Raw genomic sequence first — 20,181 nt, forward strand, 5'->3', positions numbered from 1 at the left:
AATTGACTACAGGTACTTGCGTGCCTCTTAACAGCCTGTCATGGTAGCCTTGACCATGAATTGTTAAGGATTCAAACGGCCTTCTTGTTCGACCGGTGGGTTTTGGTCGTCATTTTCCTCCCGGCAGTTTATAATTCGATATGCCCCCTGGTCGATACATAGGTACCCCCTTCTCAACATCATGCTGCAAAGCGACCCTATATTCTCCCCACAATAAATCACCGACGCAACGATGAATTTCTCGGAAGGTTGAAACGCGGATTATACAACCGCCCTGTGACAGCTTGCTGGTTTCTTTCATTATATCTTTTTTCAAAGCTTGATAGTTATCTATTGGGCTGAACACGCAAGCGCACCGTGCACCCTTCGGCGTTCGGACATCGCCAAGACCGAGCTGGCCCTCTCATCGTCGAGTCACTGATAATTTGACTTCCTCCTGGGACACGTTTCTTCGACCTCATTTGCTCTTCGATCCTCAACGCGCGGCCGACACGTCATCCGTTTTACACTTGGCGTTCTTAATTCGACGTCGCCTAGAGACGGCCAAGTCAATACTCTGCACACCCGACCGTATCCCCCCAAGGCCCCAACACACCAATTCTTGTTACCATCCACCATGTCGGACAGAATACACTTCCTCTCGGGCCGCCACATCGTCGTTGCCGGCGGTGGCATCGCAGGCCTCTCGTTCGCGGTCGCTCTCCGCAAGCTCTGGCCGCCCCAGGTCCCTCCACCAAAACTCACCATCCTCGAGCGGGACTCGAAGGAAGATGCGCTGGGCCGCGCAGGCTACAGCCTCTCGCTGGCCGGCTATGACGAGACCGGCGGGCTAGTGGCGCTCCGAGACCTCGGATTGCTCGATACCATCCTCAAACACGCCATCCTCGGCACGCAGGACGGCAGCACCGGGGCTTCGTTCAAGGCGTGGAACCCGGATTGGACGGAGCTGCTTAGCGTCCGGTTCAAGCCCGCTCCAGGGCTGCCAACGTCGTCGATCCGGATTGCGAGGAAGAACCTGCGCAAGACGCTCATCGATGCCGTACCGGACGAAGTCCGATGGGAATCAACTTGTTTATCGGCTACCAAGACGAAGAATGGACGGGTCTCACTGCGTATCTCCGGGGGTAATGGAGGCAAGCCGGAGTCGACTGTGGAATGCGACTTGTTGGTTGTGGCCGACGGTGCGAGCAGCAAGGTCCGGGCGAGTCTGCGTCCCGACGATCAGTTGGAGTATGCCGGCGCTGTCCAGTTAATAGGCCAAGCAAGTTTCCCAAACGGCATCCCCCCACCTCTCGACAGGAATTGGGGGCAACAGCTATCCGGCGGTCATGGCGTAGCCTGTTTTTACTCTCCTGTTGACAGTCACAGCGTGGTGTGGGGGCTCAGTTATGTGGATCCAACATTCCGGCCCAAGGTCGGTCCATTCCGGAGCCGCGAAGAGATCCTCCCCGTGCTTGAGGAGGCGCGACGACGGGGCCACATGCTTGGCCCGCGGTTTCTCGAGGTGCTAGATGCCACGGAGGACCCAACGAGCGTTCTTGTGTCGCCGGCGCGCGACAAGAAACCGTTTGCGCACAACCCGTCCGAACTCGGGCCCGTGGTGTTTATCGGCGACAGCAACCACGCGGTGAGCCCGTTTGCCGGGTACGGTGCGAGTCTCGCTCTCAAGGACGGCTGGGACCTCGCGGAGAAAGTTATCCAGGCCAGTTCGGTTGACAGCGCCATTCGGAATTACGATGCGGTCAGCGTGCCGCGGGCCGTCAAGGTGCTGCAGACGTCGAGAACACGGATCAAGCACGGGCATAGTACGGGTGTCTCGTACTTTTTGTTTCGGACATTTTTATCTGTGATGGGGTATCTGCTCTGGCTATCAGGGAGGGCCTAAAGAGGAACCACGTGGGATCTTTGGGGCTTTTTGGAGCGCAGAGCGCTAATTCCCAGACTTATCTTATCGTCTGATGTATTATTTTATGGCGTCTCCACCCAACTTTTTATGTACACTACGATCAGCCCGGCTTTGGCGATAGAATCAAATTCAACATCTCTTAGTGAATGAGCATACAGGTAGCCCATACCTACCATGATACAAGACGAAAAACCAGGATGCTTCCGCTTACTTTCAAGGTTTTGTCGAAAAAGCCGGTCGGTTACGAAAAAGCCTTGCGCTGGAAACACGGGTCGCTTTGGTGGTTTTGTTTTCCCGCAGGCTGGTTGGTGCCTCGGCACCTAGTGTAGAGAATAGACAACAAGCGCGGAGAATTCATTCTCAGAATATCTCGAAACCAAAAATAGGTAAGTTAGATTCGGGATTTCGTCAGCAAGCAGAAAGTCAACCCGTGCCTTCTTCGCGAACCTCAACACCACCGCCAATCAGGGCCGCGAATTGGAGCACACCGCCAAGACCAGCGAGACAAGCGAGTGACACGGCGTGTCAACGTCACAACCCGCATGTGTTCCTGCTTGGCCTTCCTCTTTGGCCTATCAATATTGAATCTCCCCAACTTGCCCAGCGGCCACGTGCGAGCGCTGGGCGAGAGGTCTTGCTGGAAATGCACAACATTCCGGGATCACTGAGAGTTTCCTCCGTGAGGGTGCATCGGGCAACAAAATGGGAACCGAACACCTGGATCCTGGCGCGAAAGCTGGGGGAGCACCACACGTGGTTCTAATGTCGCTCTTTCCCAATCCTATTTATGAGGCTGCCGGTTGAGCCGGGCAGCTGAGACTGCGCGTTCCGTCGATCCCGCGTTTTCGAGTTTTCCACCCCTCATTCTTTTCCCACGAGCGTCAGTTCAAAAACCTCACCATGGTGGCGGCACTTCACCTCCTTGCCTGGTCGGCTGCGGCCATCGTCCCAACGTTTGCCGTGCCCCACGGCGACGGTCCGGGCCCCAAACCTCCCAAGGTCACGCCCGTCAAGCGGATTGCCTTGGGACCCCGCCCGTACTGGCTAGTCGATCAGATGGACGAGGGGCCGCTCAAGCGAAAGCTGGCATCGTGCTCTGAGAAGGAGATCAAGCGCAGCGAATGGAGCATTGCGCACCGCGGGGGCGGCACTCTGCAATTCCCTGAGCACTCTCATTCATCGATCATGGCGGGTGTAAGTAGTAGACCCATACGTTCTTTGCCAAGTCATTGTCTAGACGATTGACCATTCTGGACGTACAGACTCGCATGGGCGCCGGTATCCAGGAATGCGACGTGACCTTCTCCAAGGACCACCAGCTGGTCTGCCGCCACGACCAGTGCGATCTGCACACCACCACCAACGTGGTCTCGATCCCAGAGCTCAACGCGAAGTGCACCGTCCCCTTCACACCCGCCAGCCAGGATGGTAGCAAGCCGGCCACGGCCAAGTGCTGCACCTCTGACTTCACCCTGGCCGAGCTCCGCAAGCTCTGCGTCAAGATGGATGCCTCCGACACATCCGCCACGACCCCGGCCGAGTTCCTAGGCGGCACTCCGGGGTACCGCACCGATCTCTACGCCAAGACCACCTGCGACCGCATCTCGACGCTGGGCGAGTACATTGAGCTGATCGAGGCGCTAGGACTCAAGTTCACTGCCGAGCTTAAAACCCCGCAAGTGTCGATGCCGTTCCCCGCGGGCAGCAACTACACGCAGGAAGTCTTCGCCCAACAGCTGATCGACGAGTTCAAGGCCGCCCGCATCTCGCCCCGGCGCGTCTTCCTGCAGTCGTTCCTGTACGACGACCTCCTCTACTGGATCAAGGCTGAGCCGAAGTGGGCCAGGCAGGCCATCCTGCTCGACGAGAGCGCCGACGCCGACCCCGCGACGCAGATGCCGGAGGCTGTGAAGCGTCTGTCTGAATATGCGAAGGCCGGCGTTCAGATTGTGGCGCCGCCGCTGCAGTATCTCGTCGCGGTGGACAGCGCCACGGGCAAGATCGTGCCGAGCGCGTATGCGGTCGAGGCGAAGCGGGTCGGGCTGGGGATTATCACCTGGACGCTGGAGCGGAGCGGGTGGCTTGGAGATGGATCGGGTGGTGGATATTACTATGGGACCATTGCGAATGTGACGAACGGAGAGGGGGACGTGTACAACTTGTTGCATGTGCTGGCGCAGGATGTGGGCGTGTTGGGTGTGTTTTCGGACTGGAGCGCGACGGTGACGTACTATGCGAACTGTTTTGGGCTTTTTTAAAGCCAGGTGGGTATCTATGTACGATGTAATTAGAGGGAAGGATATTTCGGTGATTCCTAATCGAGGTTGGAGAGCTTGAGCGACTTCTTGAAGCGCAAGGGTTTAGAAAGAGATTCCTTGGACAAAAATAAAGACCTGAGAACACCAGTTTCGAGGGGTCAGTCTTGGCTAGTTTCGAGATGTCTGGGCATTGTTTGTTGATTGGTATTTGTGGATAATCTGAGTGTAAAGATCGGCACTCCGGGTACTCGAGCCAGGGGCTGTTAATTAACCGCCGGGTATACTAACTACCGGCCACCTTGCATTTATAATTTGAGTTCATGTGAAGCGTTAACTTCATATGAAGTGTTACAGTTAATTAGTTGACTCGAAGCCCCTCTCACGAGAATTCAACCCCAGAAGTCAACAACTCAACATGGGGGCAACAGGATCGACGATGCGCAGCCAACCGCTCTCATCCTTTTTCTTTCTCACCCTCCTAACCACATCCACAGCCTCCCCCTTTCCTCCATCCCACTGCCCACACCAACCCGCGGGCCGCCTACACCAAACCCAACACCCACCGCCGCAATGTCCAGTCCCGGGTCGAATCGGCATTTTCCACGACGACACCTCAAACAATGTTAACACGGACATCGACCCCGCCGTGTCCTGGACTTACCCCCCGAAATGCATCACCCAAACCACCAAAACTACCACCGGCGACGATGAGCCATCCCGCATTGACTGTCTATTTACCTCTGCCGAGTTCCGCAACGGCCACGGGACCAGCATCGTCACGAGCACCACCACTGCCTCTGAGCTCCTCAGCGTCGGGGCATTCCACGACCGGCCGGCGCCTCTTGCAGCTCAGCGCCGGGCAGCGGCAGCAGCAGCAGCAGCAGCAGCAGCAGCAGGGCTAGCGCAAGGAGGCGGAGGAAGTGGGCTAAGTTATGAAATTGTTGATGTCGGCGAAGAAAAAGGCGAGGGCGTGGTCGCAACCCGAACAATTCGACAAGGGGAGATCATTATGGTGGACGTGCCAGCCGTGATGATGGGGATGGGGTTCCTGGCGGACACGCCGGGTCATCACCGACGAAGGGTGTTGAAGCAGGCGATGGCCCAGTTGCCAGAGGGGACACGGGCGAAGCTGGACCGGTTGAAGCGGAGTGAGGCGGCTAAGTACGAGGTGGATGCAATTCTGGGGCGGAATTCGCATGCGGTCGTGGTTGGGGGGGAGGTGCATGTTGGGTTGTTTGCTGAGGTGGCGGTATGTTTTGGTGGTCTAATCAGGGATGTCGTTCGGGGAACTTGGCTAACAACTAATTACTACAGAAGATTAATCATGCCTGTCGGCCAAAGTAGGAACCCCTTTTTCATTCTTTTGTTTTCGGGGTACTTGCCATGTACTAACAAACCAGTGCGTACTATCGCTTCTCGGAATCCCGTTTGACCATGGAAGTGGTCGCCTTCCGCCGGATTGAGCCAGGCGAGGAAATCTTTATGAGCTGTAGGTCCCTTTCCTTATCGCTTTTCCCTCATTGTCTTTATTTCTGTTTTTTTTTTTTTTTGTTTTGAAGAGACCAGAAAAACTAATTGCTAATCAGACGTCCCCCTGGAAACACCTGCCGACGAACGTCGTCGCTACCTACACGACCACTGGGGCTTCAACTGCGCCTGCACGCTCTGCCGGGCGTCAGATTACGACGCCAACGAGTCCCGAGCGTGGCGCGAAAAGGTCAAGAGCCTGCAGGAGACCATCGCGTCGGCCCGCGACCAGGGCTACTACCCCGACGCCATCACCATGACGCACGAGTGGCTGCTGGTCGCCGGTTGGGACGGAACGCCGCCTTTCTTGCCAGAGTGGCACGGCACGCTGGCGGACTTGCATTTGCTAAAGGGGGACATGGCGAATGCGACGCGGTATGCGCGCATGGCGATGGATGGGTGGGCCAAGCTCGGCAGTGTGGATGACGAGCCGTTGGAGCGGGCGCGGCTGTTTCTGAAGCGCGTGGATGAGTTGAATGAGGGGAAGTAGGTTGGTCGTATTGGAGAGTTCGGGGAACCGGGTTGGTGGGTGGGAATAAATTAATTGCCCCGGGAGGTATCCCGGACCGTATCCGTACCGATTCGGGAAGCCTAGCTCCCGTCTCAGACAGCGGGTATTTAAATACCAGCGTTAACCGTCCCCCTGCTCGAACGAATGCAATGGCACCCTCTCACAGGGCGGGATAGGTCGAGCTGAGCACACGGGCTGTAGAGGATCAAAACGTCACGTCGACAAATGATGCAGAGCAGGCAGTCAGGGTTCCCCGCTTACACCATGATGGGTAAGCTATGCGCTTCTCGGGGCGAGCGTAAAGCGAACGATGTTAGAGAGCAAGTGAGGCATCTAGGAGCACACACCTATAAGGACGACGTAAAAACCCAGTAACAACGAAACGTAAACTCAAGCTTTTGAATCGTATCCACCATGCACTACTCCAAGATTCTCATGTCCGCTGTCTTCCCAGGCATCCAAGCCCTGGCCATTAATACACCTCCAGCTACTGCCCAGCAGCTCACAGCCCAAGACATTTCCACCTTCCCCTCCGTTGCCTTCGGCAACACCCACGCCCCCTTCACCCTCCCAGCCTGCAAAACATTCCCCGGCGACCCCTCCTGGCTCACCGACACCGACTGGTCCCGTCTCAACAAAACCCTCCAAGGCGCTCTTCTCCAGCCCCTCCCGCCCGCCTCAGTATGCTACCGCAGTTCCCCCAACTTTAACGCCGACGCCTGCGCGTTTCTCCGCACCCAGGCAAGCCAGACGAGCTTTTACCTCGACGACCCGCTGTCCATTCTCACGCAATGGCCGCAGGGCAATACCTGTCTGCTGTCTGCGAACCCCACGGGGAATTGCACCCAGGGGGGGTTCCCGGTGTATGTAGTCAATGCTACGACGGTTAAGCATGTCCAGGCGGCGGTCAACTTTGCTAGGAACAGGAATATCCGGCTGGTTATCAAGTGTGTTTTCCTGCAATGCCCCCCCATTCTATTTACTAACAGGCTAGAAACACCGGCCACGATTTTGTCGGCCGCAACGCCGGTGCCGGCTCCCTTAGCGTATGGACGCACCATCTCAAAGGTTTCGAGTTCTTGCCCGAATACCACCAACCCGGGGGGAACTACTCCGGCCCGGCTGCCCACGTAGGCTCGGGTCTGCAAGGTTGGGAAGCCCTGCAATATGCCGCACAGTATAATGTCACCCTGGTAGCGGGCGGGTGTTTGACCGTGGGACTGTATGGTGGTTGGATGGCCGGGGGTGGGCACTCGCCGTTGAGTTCACGGTTTGGCTTGGGCGTGGATCAGGTGCTGGCGCTGCGGGTGGTCACGGCTGATGGAAGGTATGAGACGGTCGATCCGGAGACGAATGGGGATCTGTTTTTTGCGTTGCGAGGCGGAGGCGGAAGTAGGTGGCCGTTTCTCTGTTCCCCGTTGTCTGTTTTTCTCTGTGCATTTCGTGTCTGTTGCTCCCATCTGACAAACCCAGGTACCTACGGCATCGTAACCTCTGTCATCGTCAAAGCACATCCCCCCATCTATTTGACCCAGGCAAGCTTCAACATCTCCCTCGGCAACACTACTTCCTCAACTCCGACTTCCAATCCCACCATCACCAACCCCGACACCTTCTGGGCCGCCTTCCACGCCGTCTACGCCTTCGCCCTCCCGACTGTCGAAGTCGGCGGTTTCATCCTGACCAATGGCATTTCCCTCGGCAGTCCTGACCGCGTCCAGTTGCAAGCCATAATCGAACTCCCCGGCTTCACGCCATCCCAAGCCACTGACTACCTGCAGCCTCTACAGGAAACCCTCACCTCTCTCGGAATCCCCTTCATCTTACCAACCCCCACCACCATCCTGTACTCCGCCCAAACTGGCAGTCACGGCGTTATGCCTGGAAACATCTACTTCGCCTCTCGCTTGTTCCCCCGGTCGTCATTTACCAACACCACGACATTATTCCCCGCTGTCATACGCGCAGCCCGCGCGATCATCGCAGCCGGGTATCGATTCCACGGCCTGAACATGGCGCCGACACTGCGTGCGGCTGGATATCCCTCCGTAGCACCCGCTGTGAACCCGCTGTGGCGGGATATCATCATGCACGCGGATGTGTTTAGTCCCGTGAACATGGGGACGGTGACACCGGCACAGGGCCGGGCCGAGCAGGAGAAGCTGAACGGGTACATGGATATGTTGCGGGCGGCAACTCCGGGGGGTGGGGCGTATTTGAATGAGGCTGATGTGCTGGAGCCCGGGTGGCAGGAGAGTTTCTTTGGGGGAAACTACGCCAGGTTGGTGGAAATCAAGGAGGAGCGGGATCCGTGGGGTGTGTTTTGGGCGCCGACAACGCCGGGGAGTGAGCGGTGGCATATGGTCGGAGCGGGAGAGTTACCGACGCAGAATGGGCGGTTATGTAGGGTCTAGGGTTGAGACGGGAATCCTGGATTATTGTGGGAGATTTGGTAGAGATTCGGCACTGCGTCTACCGGCGTAAAGAGGGCCGGATTCAGAAGCTTGTCAAACTCAAAATCCCAGTCCAGCCCCGGGCCAGTGCTGTTCATATCGAACTGCGGTTGCGGCTGATTCTCTGGATAAAGATTCCAGGCATCAAAGTTGTTCCCAGGGTCGTCAGGCCCAAAGACCGTCTCAGGGGTCGAGTCCCGCCCAGACGCCTTTGGCCCAGAACCTTGTGAGAGCTGTGGCGTGGATGATATTTCGCTTCCACTGGTCCCAGTATGTTGTTGTTCCGGGCCATACTCACTCAACGGCATCTGTGATTGCTTGTAAAGGCCGAGCAGCTTGGGCTGGAGATTCAGCACGATATCGGCAATCCGCGGCCGGAGCCGCTCCTCGACGTCCTGGAACTCGTTTTGGAACAGTGTTTCCAATTCTCTCCGCACCAACGTTGGCATCTCCCGACGGATGAATGTGGCGTAGTCCTCGAGCTCTGTGCTCGAAGATCCAGGATACTCAGACCCGTCCTCGGATTCGATGTAATCTGTTTTGATTAGAATACATATCTCGGTGCTTTTCGTATCATATTTATTCCACTTACACGGCGAAGGAATAACGCTCGGATTGTCGTCTGGAAACAGGATTGTGTAAATCTCACGCCACTTGTCCTCACCCGTCATATCCGCATGCGTCTTCTTGCGACTGCGCAGCCTCTTCTCCTGCTCCTTTGTGAATCCCTCTTGCAGCATCTGGTTCCGCTGCACTGAGCAGGGCGGGTCCTGCTGAAGGTGGGTTTGAAGCTGGGTGTCGACCTTGAACACATCCCAACAGCGGGGACATTGGATGGGCAGAGGGTGCCGTCGATAAAGATGCGTTCTGGAATTTTATTAGCCATGAAACCTCGCGACATACTTTGACCACCCAACATACTTGACCCGGTGCACCTCGTCCCATCCCGGACCAGGACAGGACGTCCACTCGCGGTACTTCTTCGGGTTTCTCTTGAAATAAGGACAGGCAAACTTCCCCGAGTCCCCTCCACCAACCGTGTTAGAAGGCGGGACAGCCTTGTGCTTTTTGCGTCTACCATCTCCGTCTGCTTCGTGAAGCTGAGCCACCGGTAAGGGAATCGGATGCTGGGTTTCCGCCTCAGGACCCCTTTTAGGCTTTCGTGCGGGCTTGTACTCCTCCGTCTCGGAAGCCTGCCGCAGTAGCAGCTCTGGTGCGGTCCTTTGAACCTGAACCGGTGGACTGGGTTCCGGGATACTGAACACTGACGCGAGGTCATCTAATGCGTCACTCGTCACAACAAGCCCCTCGGACATGTCGGGATCAACGTTCAAGAGGTCAGATCCTGACGCTAAGGGAAGATCAAATTCCACATTGTCGTCCCCATCTGCATCGTCTTCTTCCTCTTCGTCCTCATCATCATCCTCTTCTTCATGCCCGACAATCGACTGGGAAGACGCCGCGGTAGCCCCTCTATATATGCTGCGATGTCGCATGCCGCCATCATTAAATCTCAATCTACTTCTTGCCGTTCCGAAGGCGCTCCCGGGTCGCGGAGCAACCAAAGCCGCTTCAGGCTGTGGTTCTGAAGGCTGAGCCGTCCCCCTCAATGCAACAACCGACGTAGGAGGACGGGCTCCTGACGGTGCGGGAGCCCTGAGGGACTCGGCGAGAGGAAGAGCGGGTGGTGCCGAAAAGAAGGCCGGAGGTGGTGGTGGAAGAGGTGAACCTCCGCGACGGGCTTCCGGAGACGGGGTGTACCGAGACGGCTTAGATGCGAGGAGTGCCGGGGTCGGGGGGAACACTGAGGCCAACGCTGGGGCGGCGGCGGAATAGAGTGCCTGCTGCGGCTGCGGCTGCTGCTGGGAGCTGCGGGGAGGACCCGAAGGAGCAGCCGGAGCTGCTGGGGCTGGCCTATCCCGAGGCTGAGCCCAGCCCTGGAGTGATCTGGTCTTCTTGGAGCGCTTGCGGAAGAACACTTTCGTGGCAGGTTTCTCGGTTGAGCTTTTCGTTGCACCAGCCAGTAAAGGATGAGATCCGGTCTCTTTTCCACCTTTAGCGACTGAGCGCACTTTGCCGTCCTTCAACAGGTCGATCTTAGCCTCTAGAGTCATGCAGAAGCTTTTCATGATGCGGTCGATGGTGTCATGGTAATACTCGGAGGGCGCAGACAAGTCCTCGGCTCCAGCATCCTCAGAGCTTGAGGCCTGGGAGCCCTCTGCCGATGCAGCGTCTTCCATGCTGGGCTCATGCTTGACAATAACCCCAATCTGCCGATCCTGGGTCTCCGAGCTGCTTGCGTCTGTCTCTTCCTTAGCACGCAACCGCGAGAAATCATCGGCCACACGCAGGACGGCCGGTGTCGTTGCATCCTTTCGGTGCTCTGGACTCGAACTCTCCTGGGGTTCAAAGTGGGACCCTGGAGCCTGCGATTTGGTTTGCGAGTTTCGGGTCCGCATGGTGGACAAGCAAAAACTCCAAACAAGAAGGCCACCGGCGGTAAGAGAAAATGAAGGGGTTAAATTTGCTGAGCCAACGCAGACATGTTTACCTGTTTATGTAAGAGCAAACTTGTTCCTCCTTCAAGGTTCGTTCTCAATCGAGGAAGTCGGGGAAGAAGAGTGGATCCAAGCCCCAGCCGTTCTGCACAACTGGGCAAAAGTGAAGGCACGTGATTGGGGGAGATCAAGGGTTAGGGTTGGGTAATAGGTGTGAATGATGTGGAAGTAAATCTGGTGTCCGGTCTATTTTTTGTTCAAGTGAAAATGGAGTCCTCTTGTGAGACATGACTAGACTCCTGTGTATGTACATTGCATGATATTAAAGTACTAACATCCGCCAACGCCACCCATTAAGATATCAACTCATGACTTGCATCTCCCAAGGTTTGCTAGACACACATCCTACGTCAGCTGAAGAAGCACGGGGGATGGAAAGAGAAAACATACCAAGTGTGCAATTCTCATCAGTGTATTGGCCGCTCACATAACACGTATATCCCTTGTAGTGGACCAGATGCCACCCGCTGCGGAAATGTTAGTCACTGCAACCGATTCTTGACCTCGAAAGCAGCGTTTCTGAGGCATCCCCGTCAACCCGACATACCAATTTTGAAACCCGTCAATCGTGACACATTCTCCCGTCTTGACACAGCTAAATGACCCAATTGTCCCCTTGGCCAATTGCGTGACAACCGGGTATTTCGTGCCCGGCCCTGTCCGGCAATTCGTCGCAGAGGTGTCGACAATGGCGCATTCGGTGCCCGGAAAGAGAACATAGCCGTCGTGGACGTCGTCGGGGGTTGCCGCCGTTGCCTTGGCCGCCAGAATGCTCGCCGGGAGGAGCGCGGCAGTAAGGAGTTGTGTGAGTTGCATGGTGAAAAGGTGTACACGGACGCTAATTAGGTGGTATGGAGAGTGCGGTTCAATCAATGGTGGAATGGTGTTTTTGTTTTCGACATTCGTTAAAAAAAAAATCCGCAGATAACAGCGCGCCCTGCGCGTCCAGCGCGGGGACGACCACCTGCTCCTTTTAAACCATCTTTGCACGTTCGGGCTGGCGGCCACCGGACTCTCAGGGGAGGTCAGCCGGCACAACTCTGGCCGTCGCTGTTGCTGCCCCTGCTCGTGGGAAATTAAGCTGGGCCCACGCCTCACCTCACAGGGCCGAGGTTGTAACGCGATTGGGCAGGTGAATGCGACGGAACACGATTGTCGGCTCTTCGAATGGTCTTTTCAAGACGACATTCTTCAAGGGTGTAAACCAAATCGATGGTGTAACTGGGCAATCAAGGGGTTCCACCAACACTGTGATGCTTCTCCATCATTTGACAACAGTCGCACGGTGTTTGAAACCAAATGTGTGAAAGAAAGTGTGTTTCACGACCATGGTTCTAATTACGGAATACAGCCACGCCAAGACTTTCCCCATCAATACCCACAAACCAATCAAGACCGCCCATGGCCTTCAGTTTTAAGCCAAGTTTAGCGGATTCTTTTGGTAAAAATCCTTCGGGTCAGTCAAACTTGCCGCCGAAGCCCGGCCGCCGGCCCGCTCCCATTGGCGTTGACACAGGTCAACGGTGACACGGCGGAAGCCCGTCCGACCCGATGCCGGAACGGAAGGCGTGACCACGGTGCGTCCGGTTGGACCCCTCTCGGTGAATCATTTCGGGTCAGCCTGGATGACGGTTGTTTTCCCGATCTTTTTCATTTTCCCGCTTTTTTTTACACAGCTTTTAAAAATCGAATCGCGACTCCCGCGACTCAGACACGGGAGTCAATCAAACCCATTAAAACATCAGGCATCGAGTCATCCGACCAAAATGGGTAAATTCTTCGAAACGGTCCCCGAAAACCTCGCGAAATGGGTGCTCGAGCAGAAACTGTTCTGGGTAGCCACCGCCCCGCTCTCCTCGACCGGCCACGTCAATGTGTCCCCGAAAGGCGGCGCCGACTTTGGCCTGCTCGACGACAAGACGTTCTGGTACATGGACTTCACCGGCAGCGGTAACGAGACCATCTCGCACCTGTACGAGCCGGACAACGGCCGCATCACCGTCATGTTCAATGCCTTCGACGGCCCACCGCGCATCGTCCGATTTTTCGGCCACGGCCGGGTGCTCGAGCGCCGCGGACATGTGGCGGGGGACGGGCGGGCATTTGATGAGTTTGTGAAGAAGCATGACGTGCCGGTCATCGATTCCTCGAGGTCGATTATCATCGTGGATATCCACCAGGTCAACAGCTCGTGCGGGTATAACGTACCGTATTACGAGTTCAAGAGCTTCCGCACGGCCTTACACAGCACGTTTTCGGCGCGGGCTGAGAAGTATAACAATGGCGTCGAGAAGGAGGCCAGGGAGAGGTAGGTGTTTCTTTCTACATCACTGAGAACGTTCGTCGGCCCTTACGATAGATGAAAGTTGCTGACGACTCAGGTACTGGGCGTTTAAGAATGCATACAGCCTCGACGGGCTTCCCGGCATGCAGGTCGGTTTCGAAGTCGGCAAGAAGGAACACATTGCACCGATCGAGAAGATGGTTGGGCCCATGGCGCAACGGCGATACCACCGGGACCGGCGGTTTAGCGTCTGGCATCTCCTTTTCGTCGCGGCGCTTTCTGCCGTCCTAACGGCCTTCTGGCCTGTGTTGTTTGCCTTGTTGCGGGAGCATATCCCTGCGTAAATAATGTGTCCGCTCTGTAACGCACCTGTGGTGGAACTGTTTTAGGTGAGCGAAAGGCAGTGTGAATCGTTCCAGAATGCAGTTTTTTTCTTTTCTTTTGGTCTAGCCTCCTCTTCCCCTACACAATTAATACATACATATCAGATACCCCTTACCAAGGTATCTTCTCCCCTGTGTGGTGGAAGAAGGCGCCATTGTCCTCATCCTTCAGACCATGCACCACTTTGAGGACATCTCCAACTGCGTCGCTCACTTCTGACTGAGCCCCTGCCCCCCCCATCCGCGTCTTGACCCACCCCGGGTCTAGCACAATAACCACCGCACCCGGCAACCGCTTCCGCAGGTCGTCGCTCTGGTGTACCGTGAGCATGTTCAGCGCCACCTTGGAGATCGAATACCCGGCGCACTTGCGCCCGCTGCCCCCGGCCGTGAGCTGCAGGCTGGCGAGTCCGGAGGTCATGTTGAGCACGCGCACATTCTGCGAGAGCAGACCGGCGTCCAGGAATAGCTCGACGGTTTTGGCCGGGCCAAGGACGTTGATGGACAGTTGCGTGTGCAGCTCGTCGACGCCGAGGTTGAGGGAGCTTTGTGAAGACTTGAGGTTGACGGCCGCGCTGTTGAAGAGGAAGTCGATTTTCTGGTTCTCGCCGAGTATCTGGGCTGCGGATTTGACAAAGGCGTGGATCGAGGTGACGTTGCCGGTGTCGCACTCGAGGATGTGGGTCGACGCAGAAGCGGCGGCCTTGAGCTCGGTCAGGTCCGAAGAGAGCGAGCGAATGGCGGCGATAATGGTGTTGTCTGGGGACTGGGCGAGCTGCCGGACAAACTCGAGGCCTATGCCGCGGTTCGTGCCGGTGATGCAGTAGACGGGCATTTTGACGTGTCTTGGTCGTGTCTCTCTCTAGCTTATACTGTACGAAAGATATAACTAGGAAGTACTTGTAACTTGACGAGTAAGTGACTGAAGTACCAGGTAATTAACGGGCAAGTTAAGGTCAGATAAGGAAGTGTGTTGGCTTTTAAAATCGAATTCGCCCGAGGGATTTAACACCCGGCCACCCCGCCTCCGCGCAAAAAATCCAACAAAACTGATAGCTCCGGAGGGAAACCCGTCCCGCAGCTCTGCTTCAGGCAAAGTGCGCGGGAGATGTTGACGTCTTCCACTCCACCCGGCCCGTCCTTCCACGGGCCCGATATGCGAGGGTTAGGGTTTCTAAACACCAGTTCCGGTGAATTTTCGGCCTTACGTACCGGCTACGCCCATGTGCTATCAGCTCCAGCAGAACGTGATCTGCCTTTCCCTAGCGTATGAGGCTAAGTTTGCAGGCGGGCAGGAAAGAGAGAACTCACCAGAGGGGCGAGGTAACTCCTAAGGTTTCTCGTAATTAATGCGCTTGGCGGGAAGTGGTTTGTTCACCAGTGACAACAGAAGAGATGTGGTCCTTTTTAACAACTTCAAGGGTATCATAGCCATGCGTCTATCAAGATAATCTGCTTACGAGCGAGAGTGTTTTCACCGCCTTCGTCATCGCGGTAGCCGTTGCTGGCTTTTCCTTCGACTCCTTCTTAATCCCAGTCCTCAGTACTTCCATGAGCGGGAGGTACTCCTTGCGCTCGATGGCGTCTACCCACTGCTCGATCCGGCGGAGATAAAACCCCGAACCACACCGGGACACGGCCCCGAGGAAATCCACTTTCAACGCGCCTTCTTCCACTTCCATGTCCCACTCCGGTCGGAGATGCCGCATGCGCGCCTCGTACACCCTGCGTAGCTGCGTCTGCTCGTATTCCATCAGGTGAATCCAGTACAGCTCCGTCTTGCCTTCGTTGTCGAGCCCGTCGTCAGGGTCGTCCGCAGCATTCGCGCCCGCTGTGAAGAGACCCTTCTCGACGTCGGTGTAGCAGTTGCGATCCGGTTTTGTGTTCCGCACGGTACCGCGGAGAAACTCGGGCATTTGCGAGGCCACCCAGCGTGGCATGGCCGAGGCACATTCCCTGGGTGTGTTAGTGTACTTTTCTCTCTCGCTTTCTCCCAGAGAAAGAAAAGTGGAGGGAAAGGGGAAACGAAGGACAAAAACGAAAAGAGAATGAACATACCACCCAATAACAGCCGTCACCGCCCCGTTCGGGCTCACTAGGATATTCTTCAGCGACAAGTCGTCATGCCACAGCACTGTCCTCTCTGGTGGATGTATCACCGACGGGAAGATCTTGTGCAGCATCCGCAACAGCTTCCTAGCTACTCGCAGCGCACACTCCGCATACTCTTTATCCAGCTCGCTATTGGCCTGCCCTAGCGCCGTGGTGTGCTCCTTGATGATGATACTCAGCTGCGCGCGGAGCCAATCATGGCTGCAACTGAACGGACCCCGCGAGATAGGGTAGTAGTACCGCTGGCCTAGGAAGAAGAAACTCGACACCACGGGGCCCGGTTCAGGCGTCGCCGAAGCAGCAGCAGTAGCCCCTTGTTGGCTCCCTTCAGAATCACCCCCGACCGTCCCTAATGTCCCAATCTCGCGGAACCCATCACCAAAGCCACCACATCGCAACAACTGCGCCTGAAAATCCGCCACTCTCACCGTCAGCACCTCCTTTTCCCGCATCGACATCTTGCGCCAGCGGTAATGCGCCGGCACACCGGTCATGCAATCCATCAGCAGCCATTCGTACCCGATTTCATTGTTGCGCGTCTCATCAAACGCGACCACCCTGGGCACGGGTATGTCGGTCTTGTGGCGAACCAGTTCCAGTGTCGCGGCCTCGCCGAGGGTTTTGTTGCGCGGGTCGACAGGAAGAGAGACGCGTAGGATGAAGTGGCGGGTATTACTGCGTCCTCCGATGCTGTGGTTGGATCGATATGTGGGTGTGAATAACGAGAACGATGTATTGGGGGCATTGGTAGTGGTGACGCGGTAGAGTTTGTTGAAGGTTCCGTCTGCGTGAAAGGTCACGTTGAGTCTGTCGTCCCCCTCGTGCTCGGCATCCCCTCTGTTTCTTGGGCCATACTCGCTGGGAGGAGCTGGGTCGGGGATGCCGAGTTGCCGACGACAGACGCGCAAGACGGCGCGGAGATCTGGGTCCCGGGTCCATCGGGGCTCGGGGCCCAGGCCATTATCGTCCCAGATGAGGCCCTCACGGCTGTTTTCCCGCATGGTTCCTGGTGTTGACGGCTGGGGATTTGGCGGAGATGGCAGGACGAGAATTCCGTTTTTTCTGCGATTCAACTTCCCGGTTAATTTGGTTACCCAATTAATTACCTCTTCGTAACTGACTCCCTATCGATCGACCCGAGACCCGCGCGTCTCTCTCAGTCAGAAAAGCCGCATCCCGCTCTCGTTTGTTGTGTTTTGTCACTTGTTGCCTGTTTTCTGCACAGCCCGGCGAACGTCACAGCAGCAACCAATGTTGACGCTGCCGCTCTTTTATCAACTGCGCGCCAATGAGGGATGAGCGCCGCGCTTGTCAGATTGTGTCATGGTATGTCGCTCCCCCAAATATTGAACGAACCCCGAAAATGATTGGATTGCACAAAAAGAAAAACACGAAGTGGGGATTCGCCATTCATCAACACACCTCTCATTGGCTGTAGCCCGGCAACCTGCAGAACAGTCACAGACCTGGGATGAGATGAGAACGCTGGGCGTGGATCGTTGTTTCCGTTATCTCTTTTGTGTTCTGAAATGAAAATTTATGAGTGATGATCTGGGAACGTGGGGGAATGTGCTATGCACAATATTGAGAGAACGTCAACCAGAGTAAACTTGGTTTAATTGAAATCTCACCTTGCGGTTTGTGATGAGCGTGGGATGTGGGAATTGGCTTTCCAAGTGTAACGTTCATCCTTCATCCCTTCATTAATTCATCTCATCCTTTGACGTTTAAACCTAAAATACGAACTACTTGTCTCAATTTTCTGTCTCTTTTCCTTCTCTTACTTTTTGCAACTGTTTTTAGGAAATTATCTTTGCCGTTATAATTGAAATTGGTCGCTTTCGTCAACGTCGCCACCCCACTTACTTATCTATGCTGTTTATAATTAGGTGATAATTAAATGATGGCACCATTTGCGTTGAACAGCAGGGTATAAGTTTCGGTAGGATAGCTGCGACCCGCGCGATTGGATTTAGGTCGGCATCTTCACCGGCCTCTCAAGCATGGAACCTCGGGGATTCTGAGGTACTTGGAAGTTTAAGCTCAGGTTCATGATCATATCCGCGAGCCTGATATCCAAAGCCAACTGTTGGAAACGTGTGACAACCCATTATACCAGGACGGGAGACAAAATACGTACTGTTAGTTTATAACAGTTGATAAAGCACGTAGATAATGCATAACGCGACGCTTTCATCACACACGCATCAACGGAGCCATCCTAGATTAAGGATAATTACCCAGTGATCTTGCTGTCACTCACATTTTCATCCACCTTGCCCACACATTTTCAATCGGACGTGGAAGTGATTTATTTCTAGCCAAATTGGTCAACCGGGTCAAAACGTAAAAGCCGCTCAGTTGGAGACAGGTAGTGCTAATAATCACAATATCCGGTAAGGGTCTCTCGGCTGGGTTCGGACATATGTCACTGTGGACGCCAGTGGACTTGCGCCGTCATGATCTCCCGAAATATCGTGGTTCCAGGGAGTTGGTGGACTGGTGGTTTTCGGGCGTGCTGTGTTACACGAGTCAGAAGGCACCGTGCCACGCTTACGTTCGGGAATTAACGTACCCGGGTCTGTCATAGGCGTGGGTGATTACCTCCTATATACTTCAAGCTCCTCGAAGCCTTCTTTCGGGTATTATCACACCATACCGAATCCATAATTGCAAGGCTGACGGGGGAGAAGACATAAAGGTGGTAGGGGTCAGATGAACATCGGCTGGCTCTATTCATTCCATGCATACTCGGATTATTAGCTGGTCACGGTTGTAATTTGTTTAATACCTGACGAGCCCGCAACACCACCGAAATGTCCAATGTACCACCAGCTCAGCCACTCATCCTGCTACTTGAAGTTAACTGCGTGGGCTTCGGCCCACTGCTGGACGGTCATGCCGGGCTGGCCGCCGCCGTACTTGGGTACGTTGGCAATGGCCTCGTCCAGCATGTCGTACAGCGGCGACCTCTTCTCCGCCTTCCTATACTCCGCAACCAGCTGCCTGGACAGAGGCTCGGGCATGTGCGGGTGAGCGTCGCTAACCACCTTGAACGCGTCCTCATCGTCTTCAATATTTTGCGCCTTGATGTTCCTCCCAAGGACCTTGCCAATGGCCGTGATGGCCTCGCCCAGGGTGGTGAGCTGCGGGCCGGCAATGAAGATCTCGTTCTTGCCCTCGGTCAGCGCGGCGCGGCCCTGGACAAGCAGATGGCCGGCCACGCGGCCCATGTCCTCGGCGGCGATGAAGTCCCACAGCCCCAGCGGCGAGATGATGGGCGGGGCGTCGCTCGCGGCGATGGCGGGCTTGTAGTTGTACAAGTTGGTGGCGAACCAGCCCGGCCGCACGGCGGCGTAGTGGTCGCGGCCGAAGACGTCCTGCAGCGCGACCTCAACCGAGGCGTGCGCGAACGGGATGAAGGCGGCGTCGGCGCCGATGGCACGCGGGTCACCCTGCACGCTGAGGCTGCTGAGCAAGACGACCCAGTCGACGCCGGCGGCCTTGAGCGCCTCGAGCGAGGACCGCTGGTGGTCCGGCGACGCGAGGGCCACGTAGATGAAGACAGCGCGGGCGCCCGTCTGCTCGACAGCGGCGCGCAGCGTCTCGGGCTGTGTCAGGTCCGCCTGCACGCGCTCGAAGCCGCCGGCCTGCTCCTGCGCGGCGCTGAGCCCGGGCACGGCTTTGCTGGGGTCGCGCAGCGCCAGCACCACCTCGGCGCCCAGCTGGCGCGCCGTGAGAGCCGCCTTGGAGCCGACGTCACCGGTGGCGCCGAAGACGATGACTTTGTCGTAGGCCATGGCTGATTGGGTCGGAGCGTGGGGACTAGATTGGCGGGTAAGTTGAGTGATGTTAGGAAGTCACGATTGTGCAGTGTATGGGGGCAGTTAGAGGTTGAAATAATGGAGGGCTGGACAATGCTTGATCCGACTCCTGGTGGCCTGGCTGTCCGTTACTTATAGGTATGCGGGTGATGTACGAGTAGTTGGGTCGGTTCATCCTTTCCCAAACCGTCGTACTGTGAAATGTTCGAGATAACCTGACCAGCTTCCCGCTGCGATACGGAATTGACAACATCGGTCTACGGCGACCGGGCCAACCCGAGACCTAGGCTGACGTACGCTAGCCTATTTCCGCATTCCTTCCATACAACCGTGCTGTAATGGAGTGCATGGAAGGTGAGTCTGCG

The 20,181-nt window shown here is 56.0% G+C and overlaps 9 protein-coding genes across 9 annotated transcripts; 4 read left to right on the forward strand and 5 right to left on the reverse strand.

Moving 5' to 3' along the window:
- Positions 1–616: 616 nt before the first annotated feature.
- C8A04DRAFT_40599 (uncharacterized protein) lies at positions 617–1,885 on the forward strand (the record flags this gene model as incomplete). The annotated part of the gene is made up of 1 exon (XM_062785001.1): positions 617–1,885. One exon carries the CDS (start codon positions 617–619, stop codon positions 1,883–1,885), a length of 1,269 nt encoding a protein of 422 aa, XP_062632963.1.
- A 1,077-nt stretch (positions 1,886–2,962) lies between these two features.
- On the forward strand, positions 2,963–6,181 carry C8A04DRAFT_40600 (SET domain-protein 5; the record flags this gene model as incomplete). Its single annotated transcript, XM_062785002.1, has 5 exons — positions 2,963–3,100; positions 3,169–4,102; positions 4,743–5,413; positions 5,479–5,494; positions 5,751–6,181. The coding sequence occupies 5 exons, from the start codon at positions 2,963–2,965 to the stop codon at positions 6,179–6,181; spliced, it is 2,190 nt and encodes a 729-aa protein (XP_062632964.1).
- Positions 6,182–6,616: 435 nt separating this feature from the next.
- Positions 6,617–8,616, forward strand: C8A04DRAFT_40601 (inactive tetrahydrocannabinolic acid synthase; the record flags this gene model as incomplete). Its single annotated transcript, XM_062785003.1, has 3 exons — positions 6,617–7,149; positions 7,197–7,594; positions 7,676–8,616. 3 exons carry the CDS (start codon positions 6,617–6,619, stop codon positions 8,614–8,616), a joined length of 1,872 nt encoding a protein of 623 aa, XP_062632965.1.
- Positions 8,617–8,637: 21 nt separating this feature from the next.
- Positions 8,638–11,114, reverse strand: C8A04DRAFT_32922 (uncharacterized protein; the record flags this gene model as incomplete). The annotated part of the gene is made up of 4 exons (XM_062782264.1): positions 8,638–8,668; positions 8,716–9,190; positions 9,248–9,522; positions 9,577–11,114. The coding sequence occupies 4 exons, from the start codon at positions 11,112–11,114 to the stop codon at positions 8,638–8,640; spliced, it is 2,319 nt and encodes a 772-aa protein (XP_062632966.1).
- A 136-nt stretch (positions 11,115–11,250) lies between these two features.
- C8A04DRAFT_32923 (uncharacterized protein) lies at positions 11,251–12,029 on the reverse strand (the record flags this gene model as incomplete). The annotated part of the gene is made up of 3 exons (XM_062782265.1): positions 11,251–11,306; positions 11,604–11,680; positions 11,761–12,029. 3 exons carry the CDS (start codon positions 12,027–12,029, stop codon positions 11,251–11,253), a joined length of 402 nt encoding a protein of 133 aa, XP_062632967.1.
- Positions 12,030–12,979: 950 nt separating this feature from the next.
- Positions 12,980–13,841, forward strand: C8A04DRAFT_15732 (uncharacterized protein; the record flags this gene model as incomplete). Its single annotated transcript, XM_062778595.1, has 2 exons — positions 12,980–13,521; positions 13,595–13,841. 2 exons carry the CDS (start codon positions 12,980–12,982, stop codon positions 13,839–13,841), a joined length of 789 nt encoding a protein of 262 aa, XP_062632968.1.
- Positions 13,842–13,992: 151 nt separating this feature from the next.
- Positions 13,993–14,715, reverse strand: C8A04DRAFT_40604 (uncharacterized protein; the record flags this gene model as incomplete). The annotated part of the gene is made up of 1 exon (XM_062785004.1): positions 13,993–14,715. The coding sequence occupies one exon, from the start codon at positions 14,713–14,715 to the stop codon at positions 13,993–13,995; it is 723 nt and encodes a 240-aa protein (XP_062632969.1).
- A 607-nt stretch (positions 14,716–15,322) lies between these two features.
- On the reverse strand, positions 15,323–16,993 carry C8A04DRAFT_15726 (phosphotransferase enzyme family-domain-containing protein; the record flags this gene model as incomplete). Its single annotated transcript, XM_062778594.1, has 2 exons — positions 15,323–16,667; positions 16,722–16,993. The coding sequence occupies 2 exons, from the start codon at positions 16,991–16,993 to the stop codon at positions 15,323–15,325; spliced, it is 1,617 nt and encodes a 538-aa protein (XP_062632970.1).
- Positions 16,994–18,844: 1,851 nt separating this feature from the next.
- C8A04DRAFT_40606 (NAD(P)H azoreductase) lies at positions 18,845–19,792 on the reverse strand (the record flags this gene model as incomplete). The annotated part of the gene is made up of 1 exon (XM_062785005.1): positions 18,845–19,792. One exon carries the CDS (start codon positions 19,790–19,792, stop codon positions 18,845–18,847), a length of 948 nt encoding a protein of 315 aa, XP_062632971.1.
- Between the last annotated feature and the right edge of the window lie 389 nt (positions 19,793–20,181).

This window comes from Dichotomopilus funicola (genome assembly GCF_033296635.1).
Source record: "Dichotomopilus funicola strain CBS 141.50 unplaced genomic scaffold C8A04scaffold_104, whole genome shotgun sequence".
Classification (NCBI taxonomy): Eukaryota; Fungi; Ascomycota; class Sordariomycetes; order Sordariales; family Chaetomiaceae; genus Dichotomopilus; species Dichotomopilus funicola.